We start from the raw sequence: 10,855 nt of genomic DNA, 5'->3' as shown, positions 1-10,855 counted from the left end.
TCTTCCACAACAAATGGAGCCACAAGCTGTTTGTATACTTCATTAAAATTAAGGCTTTAAATATTTCACTTGATTCCATTCTTTCTAAGATTAAATTTAAATGCAATTCTTTAGCTACTCTTGATATTGTTCTCCAATCAAAATTGAAGGAGCCCCTCAATAATTATCATAATAAAGATTTGCATTAAGGTCTGCAATCTACATACGTTTACTAAAGTGAAACTTCAATTCTGATAAGAGAATGCAACCAAAGGTACCTAAGAAACCACATTTAAGTTTTGTATCTTCCCAACTATATGACTGCAGCCCCAATGAATGATTTTTTTTTAAAGTCGTGAATTAAAACCATGACAGAGACTAAAATGATTAGTTAACCTTCACAATCTCAAAAACAAGAACATTAAGCTTCAGTTTATCCAAAAAAAGAAAATTTCACCCAATTTCACCATAAACACGTCACTGAAGGTAAAAATCTAACACACTCACGGTCAACATTTTAGTATCGCATTCACAGCAATTTTCCTGCAATATCAAGGATTCGGAATTGAAAACATTGCTTAGTCTAACAACTACCAATAAGACAAGAGTGACTCAAAAGAAGAAACCTAAACTGAAATAAATTGCGCCAAATTGCAGCGTGAAGCATTATCATTCTTTTTTTAGTAATTTTTTTATACAAGAACGATACAGTGAAACTGGATTGTTCCTATACGTTGTTGCTGTGTGAGTAATTTTGACAAACATTAGGAGGGGGTGCTGCTGCGGAGCCTGTAAACGATGCGTCCTTTGGAGGAGTCGTAGCGGGTGACCTCGACCTTGACTCTATCGCCGGGGAGGATCCGAACGTAGTTCTTGCGGATTTTGCCGGAGATGTAGCCTAGAATCAAGTCCTCGTTGTCAAGGCGCACGCGGAACATGCCGTTCGGGAGGGACTCCATGACCAGACCCTCGAGGACCCACTTCTGCTCGCCGGACTTGTCGCCCTTCGCGGCGGATGCGGCGGGGATGGCGCGCGCAGCCGGAAGAAGCGGCGGAGGGACGAGGAAGGAGAGGGTGTGACGGAAGGGTGGGAGGGTGAGAGGGGAGAACTGGGTGCGGGACGGTGTAGGGTGGTGACAGTAACGGTGGTGAAGGATTGGGGTGTGGAGTGAGGTGGGAGATGATGATGGGAACATGTCTCTGTGTTGTGGTATGAAGACGAAGCTGAGTGGTTTGAACGATTTGGTTGGAAGGAAAATGAATGGGGTTTATGGTGGGATAAGGTTTGGGCTTAGGCAAGGCAAGACCAAGGGGAAAGATATATTTTTTAATACATAAATCATTAACTAAATTTATATGATTAATATTTATTATGAATAAGTAATTTAATATAAAATATATTTTGAATTTACCATAAATAATTTAAATTGTAATATAAAATTTATTATAGATATCAACAATTTTTAAAAATTAATGAAATTTAATTTAGAGGTAGAAGGCAAAAAAAAAAAAAAAAACAAAGTAAATTAAAAGGAAAAATTAGACTAAAATACAATTTTGGTCTCCATATTTTTAGTTCAATCGTCAATTTCAATTTAAGTATTGAAAGTTAATAAAAAAATGTTGAATGCTAAATCACTGTGTAACAATGTAATGTTGAGTCCTTTAATTGAATTCTTACGTAATTTAAAGAGACTATTTTAATAATTTTTAATTAATTCCTATTAAATCAAATGCTTTACTAATCAAATTATCAATTTAAAAAAGCTCGATATTATAGTGTTGCATCAACAATTGCCAATCCACATTTTCTTATTAGTTATCAATGTCCTAAAATTGAAGGTTAAACTAAAATCCTTAATTTTGAAAGATAAAGAGACTAAATGTCTATTTTTTTTTATAAGAAGGTGAAAATTGCACATGGACTAAAATAAAATAGTCTTAAAATTACCAAGTATACAAAAAAAAAAAATAGTAATTTAAGGTGATTGTGAAAAATTTGGTCCTCAAGCATGGAGAGAATGAAACAGTCACTTTTCAAATTGTATGATTAAATTTATCAACAAATAGTAAATTGAGGGGGTCTAATTTAATTAATTAAACAAGATGCGAGAATTGATGTAAACCATGTGATGTCTGATTTTAATTTCCACGGATATAAAAAACCTGATGAATGGATTAAAACTATTTAATTTTGTAAATTAGCAGTAGGACATTAAAATTACATAATTAAAACAACTTAGTTAGACGCCTTTGGTAAGAACTAAAGGGTTTAACATCAATAATATATCATTCAAACCTGAAAAGAAAAACAGTAAATTTTCCTATGCACGGCTGTTAAACCAATGTCTTCAATAGGATACCTAACATAAACTTATTGAACAATAATAAACACACATTTCCAGGGTATGAAAAAGGATTTAGAATCTTCCTTTCCGAACCCCTGCCCAAGCTATGGCTGCAACAGCAGCACCTCCCAAATGTGCAGATCCTGATATTTGACTGTTTCCCTGCAATTTAATAATCAACAATATTTTTTTTTAGTATTCTGCCATGGAATAATGACAACATTTGTAGGAGAGGACAAAGGGGGATAGTCTTTGAAGTGGGCATCATTATTAGAACTTGAATTATTTATTTAATACAATTAAGCAAGCCAGAGGTTCGTATCTTGTGGTCAGGCAAAGATGACTTCATGCACGACTTAGTGCAATTAGAACCATCAATTACAATCACATGATTCAACAATTTATCTATTTTTCTTTCACCAATTCTCATTAAAAAAATGAAAAGTTAAATAAACTTAAAAATGAAAAAGGAACTGCAGGAGCACAACTCAACTCATTTTTTTTATTATTCCATTGTGCTGTTCTCATTCTTTTTGTAACCAGTTGGTTCACAGTCAATTTCTCACTCCGTGCACCCTATATGGCTATTCCATTCCTCTGTTTTCACTTTTCTTAGATAATGGCTTCACACAGTCACTCACTCTATAAGCACCTTATTTGGCTGTATCATTGCCATTGCTCTGTTTTTGTTATCACGAAACATAGGCTTCGTGTAGTCACTTATGAGCTAACCGTTTCTTAGAGAAAATTTTACTTTTCTTGACTGTATTACATGTTTAATGTAATTATCATCCATAGTTTACACTTCACAGTATGGGGAAGTGCACTTAGGATGAACTACCATTTAGAAGGAAGACAAAGAATTATGACTCGTGGCATGAGTTCATTTCGTTACTTATGTGGTATTGGTTTTTAATTTATCAGCTTTTATATAAGTTGATAATGTTAAAATGGATGTGTGGCTACACAAGAAAGGATATAATACAGAATGATTATATATGAAAAGATATTACTCATATTAGTATAATATCTGTTTAGGAAAAGATTAAAGAAAATTGATTAAACTGGTTTGGACATGTGCAAAGAAAATCACTGAAGACACTAGTGAGGAGAGAACATCATATGGTTAGTTTCTAGTATTGTAATAAGAGGTATAGGGAAACCAAGAAGGACACTAAAGGAAATTATTAAAAGGGATCTCATGGTAAATAATACTCCTAAGAAACAGGTTTTTGACCAACCCAATGACCATCATGTAATTCACACAGTTGATCTTACCTAGTGAAATAAGACGGTTGTTGTTATATCACTTAATAGCAAGACTCCATTATGACTTTGATCCCATTTTGACAGATGATTAAGTTGTTTTGTCAATTCCTATCCTAGTTTATAGCTATTTTTTCATTGCCTCTAAATCTTATTAATCAATACAATTTATTTATACTATTCAAAAATTGGTTTGGCTATTTGTAATTTACATCCCAATTTGATAACCATGATCTTAAGGCATCAAGATTGAAACAAAAAGACTGTTTATACAGAAATTACCATACACAGAATAGACCTACTAAATCTTGAAAAAGTTTGTAGAAATTAAGTTGATTTTTTTTGGGGGGTTACAATAGTGGAAATAAGATTGGAACTAATGATCTCATACAAACTACCCAAAACCCTCGCAAGTCAGAACTAAGTCTTATTTTGTAGAAACTATGATGCCATTGAACTAGTTACAACTCTACAACTAATTTACTCAAGATGGAAAACACTATGAAGAATAGTAAACAAGTCTTGGAGAGTTCACCATACCTCAAGTATCCTTAGCATATCTTTCCCAATCAAAAAGATACCCTTAATTAACAAAAATTTATAAGAGAAAAGAAAAGGATATATTAGTATCTGCATCACAAACTTCACAGTTTTGGTTTAGCGTAATAAGGTTGAGAAGAACATACCAGCAAGACCGCGGGAACTGGTATAAAAAAGTCAAGGTAAAGGGTTGCTTTTGGAAAGAGAAATATGTCAAGTAGCATAACTGCATTTACAGCTCCACTTGCCCCCTAATGATTGCCAAGTTCTAGTTCAATTAATCCGAGGTAGTGATATTAACCGATATCACAAGTTATACAAGATAGTAATTTTCAATGCAACAATTAAGAGAACATTAAAAAAAAAAATAGATGTTTCCTGCAACCAGGAGAACTTAATGAAGTGCAATAGACAGCACAAAATATATTAATGCTGGTGGGCAATGACAACTCATGTATGCATACTGATATGTGCCATAAAGCAAAGGTACTGAAAAAACAAAGTGTAGAACCCAAATTGAAATGAAATCATTGACTACATTAAATGTCGCACAAATCACACCAGAAAGAAATTTCCTGTCCAGACATGCTAAGCACCCACGAAAAATTAAACTTATGTAGCAATGTCCTCTTTCATTTGATTCTGAATAGAAAGATTTTCAAGGAATCAACACAGTTTAAAAGTAAAAGGCAAAAATAATTCCCTGAAAATACACTGTTCGTCAAAAACATAGATGGCAAGTCAAACCAAGAACATTGTTAAGAACAAAACACAGCCTATATTTCCTAAAGCTTACCAATGCTAATTCCTTTGAAACAATCATAGTTCTCCAGTCCTGTTGCAAATGCAGAGAAACATTGGCATTCAATAATGAATTGTTGAGAAAGACCTTTCCTTTTATTTATTTATTTTTTTGGGGGGGAAGGGTCCAGGATATACACTTTTTGCATGTTTGTAAAGTATTTCAACCAAATATGTTTAAATTCCAACAAGAGAACAAGTATTCACTTTTACTCATATGTTAATGAAATTTATCACTAGCAGTAATCATCTAGACCTAGGTATAAAATATGTTTATCAATTAACCATTGGATACTATTAACAAAACAATTTTTTTTGTCTATCTTTCTGGAAAATTCATTCATAGATGTTGGTTCTAAACCAAATGTGAAGAAAAGTTTCAGCTTTCAGTTTCAAAAGTTACAGGTAGGTAAATCAAATTGAAAGTAAAATATAGACATTAATATGTCAAAAAGGTTGTGATTTGAAGAATTGGTATATTAATTACTATACTTTTCTAGTTTCTGAAGTGGGCATAAATCAAAATTTTGTTAATTTTCTTTACTCAGAAATTGCAAATTTTAATAATCATTGGACCTTTGATGTTTGTGCTTTATAGGCCTGATGGATCAAGTAAAAAACAGAGCCACCAACTGCCCCAGCAAGATACAACTTCAGCAGAAATTCAGGTCCAAAATTTCTTCCAATCTGCCCAAAGCCCAATGGGAATAGTTAAAGAGTAATATATAGAAGCTAAAAGAACAAATAATTCATTGAAGAAAAGCACGAAATAAATTTATCAACCGAGTGATGGCATCTAAGTTAAACTAATTTTTTTGCAAACTAGACAAGCTATATGCTAATAACAAATAATTAAATCTATTTACTACCATGGCGTGTATGCCAATGACAATAATATCTTTCTTCTTTTGGTAAAATCACAGCCTTCAAAATTCAAATCTTATTGCTCTAAAGGTCTCAACTCCTAGTCCTAACATATAGTAAAAACTTAATTCCTAACACATCGTAGCAACTCAAAGGGGTCATATTAGTAAGATATATATATATATATATATATATAAAGGAGAATTAAACAAAGACAGAAACAAGTGAAAAATAATGAACAAAAATATAATACAAGAATAGCAACTTACATTCATTCCAAAGAAGTAGAGTCCAATCATGTTGGAAACTATATGCCAGGTATCTACATGACTGAATGCATTGGTAATCAAAGTGTGCAAACGTCCACTCTTAAAATTGTCCAAAGAGATCTGTTCACAGCAAGTAATTGAATTAGCAGTCTAGATGTTGTTAAATCCATACAGACAATAACATTGAAGGTTGAAACAACACATTTCTCAATTCTATCATTCAATAGCCTGTAAAGTGCCACACCAGCAATCATTATTACTTTGTTTTTAAGGCAAAAGAATGAATGAGGCCTGATGGATGGGGATTAAAGCGATCCCAACTAGGTTAGCACACCCTGATTCTCCAGCCAAGCACAGGACACCCAAAATATATTAAATATGAAAAAGGATAAAGATAGACAAGGCATCATGGGGGGCAAACACCAAACCCATGAGATGATCAAAGTTAGACTTAAACTACCTAAACCTGTAGTTTGATAAACTTATCCTATCATTTACAAAAAAAAAATAGCTATCATATGTGGAAGCGAATCCCACCAACAGAAAGAATTTACAGAAGTGTCATTCGCCACTAATTTATCAGCACAAGCATTTCCCTCACGAAAAAAGTGGCCAATCAGGAATTGCTTATCTTTAGTTAGCTGAATGCAGTTTTGATTATATCTGTTGAAATTATGGGGCTTTTATGTATAGAGGGAGGAAAAGAGATAAAAGAGAATCCTTTTTTATATTAATTGAGATGTAATACAACGAACAGGTGTGTTTTATATTTTGTAAAACCTAAAACACTAACTTTTATTTATAGTATATATTAATCAAAATCCCAATTAATTAGAGAAACAATTTATGATAAGATGAAATATGATAACCAATCCTAAGAGCTAATAAGGAAATAATGAAACTAATTCTACCTAGAGGATAATCAACGATATGATAAGATATTTTTACAAATTCTAACAAAACATTATACTAATCTATATGCATCAGGTATGGATTTGGTTCAAGCATCTCATAGTATCTCCAAAAAATAAACTTCCACTTGAAAATGAGGATGTCATGGCTGTTAGGAATTAATCAAAGCTTCAAAACTCTAGGATTTCCTCTCTCCATCCTCAATAAAAATAAAATAAGTGCACTGATACAACTAAAAAGATATTAGTAATATATTATGCCACTATAACACCATCTTACTCCGAAGGTTTGCTAAGAAACAATTGATTGACCCACGATAAAGGAGGGAGTGACATACAAAGCAAATGTCAGGCAAATAATATCTACAAGTGTGGCAAAATCAAGTTGAGCAAAATTTATAAATAAAGAAACTCACAGTAAAGTTCTTTATCATAAAATTTTGATCTGCTATCCTCCACAATAAAAAAATAGCAACATTAGCTATAATCAAGCCCAAAACCATGTCATTAGCTGTTAGCCCACGGAGCCATGATCTCCTGCAAACAGGAAAAAATATATTATTGAAATTACTATATTGTATGCAAAATTGTAAACAGATTAAACAAGTGTACTAAAATTTAGAAATCCTGACCTTTCAACATAGTACTATTAGTGGAAATCTTTTTATTACCATCCCCCTAATGAAGGAGAAAGTGACAAGAAAATTCAGACTTTCACCAACATAAGGCATAAACTTTTTGCCAAACAAATAACAATATTTTAGAGCATAACTGTCTGCCATCCTATTTGTTTGATTTACATGCATGAAGGCTGGAATGATACTACATTACATTACAAGTCAGCTAATGACAAGTTGTGCGCAACCATATAAAGGATTGAAAATAGCTATGAAATGTAAACTATCGAAGATTTCACTGTAGAGGTGCAAGAATTAGAAGAATAGGAACCTAGAATGGATAAAAGATTTGAACATAGTAAATTAAAGCACATGTAAGTACTTAAGCTCAAGAATTACTACCTCTGTTCTTTTTATGAGACCTAATACCTAATTCATCATGATTAAGAAAAGTAGGTAATTTAGTTTTAGAAATAAATTTGTCCTAAATTTAAATATTTTTTTCAAAAATACCATTGTCATTAATGCTCTTCTCTCTCTTCTAAATGTTTGTCAATACAACCTCTATCTTATTTAATTAAGGATATTTTAGTTTAAAGATTATTAATGCAAGACATTATGGATTGGATTTTATAAAAAGGAACAAGCATCACTTTTAATTTAGGTCTTATAAATAGGAAAGGAGATAGTAATTTACAAGACTTGGAATTGTCAAATTTGGCACTCAGAGGGCATTGGCCTTCATGTTGCACATTATATGCTAAAAATGACACGTTCTCTAAATAGGACTGTCTACAATTGAAGTTTAGAGTGCCTTCTAGGCTTCTATGAGACCACCACCAAGGAATGTACAAAAGTCACGAGAGCTTTAGGTACGATCACAAGAAGCAGTCCCATGAATCACCAACACAGAAATTAGTCAAATGAAATAAAAGTTCAAAAAGATTCCATAGTTTTGGGCCCTGAGCACTTGTGTAGAATAAAATAAGAAAGTAAAATGAATTAAGTTTCTCTTGTAAAGCTAAAATCAACTTATGTACTTAAATTTCTTAGAAGTTTTGTCATCGAACTTCTTCCCAAGCTCAGATTTATAAGTTAAGTTTAACTCAAATAAGAAGCTCAATTCATTTTACCTTTTTATTTTCTTCTCCTAAAAGTGCTTACTTTATCCAAAGGGAAACTTAGTACGTTAACCCAAATGACCATTCAACCATGCGTTAAAATCAGGCAAGGAATATATATACTTTAGTACACACACACACACACACACACAAAAAAGAAGCAAAAACCCTAATTAAACCCAGTGGTCATTCGAATAAGAAAGCACGGAACTGCTATAGTACTGATTCCACGCATAATGCTAGGGAAAAATTACCAAGAACGCCGAGAAAAATCGTGATTATGGCTGAAATTGAAGTTGTGTCGAATAAAATAATGAAGACTGGGCCTGCAACCGATTTGGAGGCTTCTGGCAGAGACCCTGAGGAGAGGATTGAAGGCGAAGTGACGCGAGATCATTGGTTGGGAGAGAAAGGCGCGAAATTTGGTGGAAAAGGAGCGGCATGAGTGAAAATGATGAAGTGGGTGAGTGAGGAAGGGAGAGTGAATGTGGTTCACTTGATGCAGTTGGGGTTGCGAAGGTTTGGGAACAGAGGAGAAGGCGCTGTGAGTGTTGAAGATACGGTGGTGAGAGTTGGTGTTGCGAAGGGGATGCTGTGCCTGTACCTGTGCCACCAGTTTGCGAATTAAACCCTGCATTTTGAGTTGTTACGTACAGGAAACCAGAAGATGTGTTTGTCTTTTGTAACATAGGTGCTGCCTAGAGTTGGATAAATTTCTCACACTGGTTAGTTAGGGTTTGTATTTTTTGTTAACCATAGGAATTGAAGAACACAAGTGAATTAAAAAATTTATAATAACTTACATGTATTTTATTTAATTAATTGATTAAATTTTTTGGTACGTTGCGTTTTGGATTTACTTTTACTTTTATCAAAATCAATTCTAAAATTACAATAAAAAAACCAATAACAAATAGTTGTTCTGTTTTGTGTTTTTAAATTTTCACCTTAATTTTAAGGGTCAAAATTGATCGGAGATATCCAACTAAATAAGAAAAAAATCTTTATAAATTAAAATTAAACTTTTTAAAAATTTAATGATTAAATTAAATCATTTATAATAATTTAAGAATCAAATTAGTAATTAAGTCAATTAGTTTTTTAAATACTAATCTATCAACTGTAAGATATGTTGAATTTGTGAGGAAAGACTCGAGTTTAATTTTCACTTAATATATCCTTAAAGATGACCGATAAAAAGTCCTAAGTAAAATTAAATATCAAATTAAAGATTAATTTTATAAACAATTGAAAGGACTACATTTATGAAAATATCTCAAGATCTCACTTATATCTTTGATCTAAGTGATATTAGTTTAAAAACCTTAAATAACATTTGTAAATGGAAAAAAAATATTAAAGGTGACCAGTTATGTTTTATAATGAGCACAAAGGTCATAATAGCAAAAAAAATTAATATAAAAAATTTTCTATAAAAAAGTTTATGTATAAATTAATTTTAATTTATGAGAAAAAATTATTTCATTTTTCATTTTCTTCTCTTATGTTTGAAAAAAAAATATTTAAAAGGGGATTAAATGTATTTTTAAAGTCAAGATTACAATTAAAAGTGTTTTAAGCGCTACTAGTGAGAGAGAGAAAATTGAAATGAAAAAATGTAGTGCATTTTTTTAATCAGGGGGAAAAGGCATTTTAAATTTTTTGAAAATAAAAATAATATTGGGTAGTTTTTAGGATGTGAGTAGGTGTAGGTTGATTGAAGAGATTAGTTATAGGAATAAAAGAGAAATTTGAAAATGTGATTTTAAAGATAAAATGAAAAAAAAAAGTGTACATCAAAATATATATTTCTTTTATTAATAGTATAGATATACATAAATGTAAAACAAAAAACTAACCGCTAATACATAACTCTCACTACATGAGAAAGAATAAGAGAAATTAAAGGAAGAGGTCAATGCGTCCTAGACATGGACACATCTTCATGATTTGTTCCATACTTTGCAAGCCAATTTGTACAAGAGTTAGTCTCACAAAGAATATGCAGATCCCGAATCATATTGATTAGAGAAAAATAAAGGTGGAATCTATCGGAACTGTTCCGAACTAAATTAAAAGCCATCTTTGAATTGGATGCACAAACATTAAACCTGCAGCCATCATTCCAAAGTTTTTTTG

At 32.1% G+C, this 10,855-nt stretch overlaps 2 protein-coding genes across 2 annotated transcripts; both read right to left on the bottom strand.

Moving 5' to 3' along the window:
- Positions 1-411: 411 nt before the first annotated feature.
- Positions 412-1,277, bottom strand: LOC114411789 (translation initiation factor IF-1, chloroplastic-like). The gene has a single exon (XM_028375484.1). It carries the CDS (start codon positions 1,173-1,175, stop codon positions 744-746), a length of 432 nt encoding a protein of 143 aa, XP_028231285.1. The 5' UTR covers positions 1,176-1,277; the 3' UTR covers positions 412-743.
- Positions 1,278-2,187: 910 nt separating this feature from the next.
- On the bottom strand, positions 2,188-9,446 carry LOC114411788 (RHOMBOID-like protein 12, mitochondrial). Its single transcript, XM_028375483.1, has 8 exons — positions 8,971-9,446; positions 7,395-7,515; positions 6,068-6,187; positions 5,511-5,621; positions 4,930-4,968; positions 4,280-4,384; positions 4,134-4,175; positions 2,188-2,489 (listed from the first exon to the last, which is right to left on the bottom strand). The coding sequence occupies exons 1-8, from the start codon at positions 9,351-9,353 to the stop codon at positions 2,400-2,402; spliced, it is 1,011 nt and encodes a 336-aa protein (XP_028231284.1). The 5' UTR covers positions 9,354-9,446; the 3' UTR covers positions 2,188-2,399.
- Between the last annotated feature and the right edge of the window lie 1,409 nt (positions 9,447-10,855).

This window comes from Glycine soja, chromosome 5 (genome assembly GCF_004193775.1).
Source record: "Glycine soja cultivar W05 chromosome 5, ASM419377v2, whole genome shotgun sequence".
Lineage (NCBI taxonomy): Eukaryota > Viridiplantae > Streptophyta > Magnoliopsida > Fabales > Fabaceae > Glycine > Glycine soja.
Note: the sequence above shows the minus strand (reverse complement) of the source record. Positions and strands in the feature narration are given on the sequence as shown.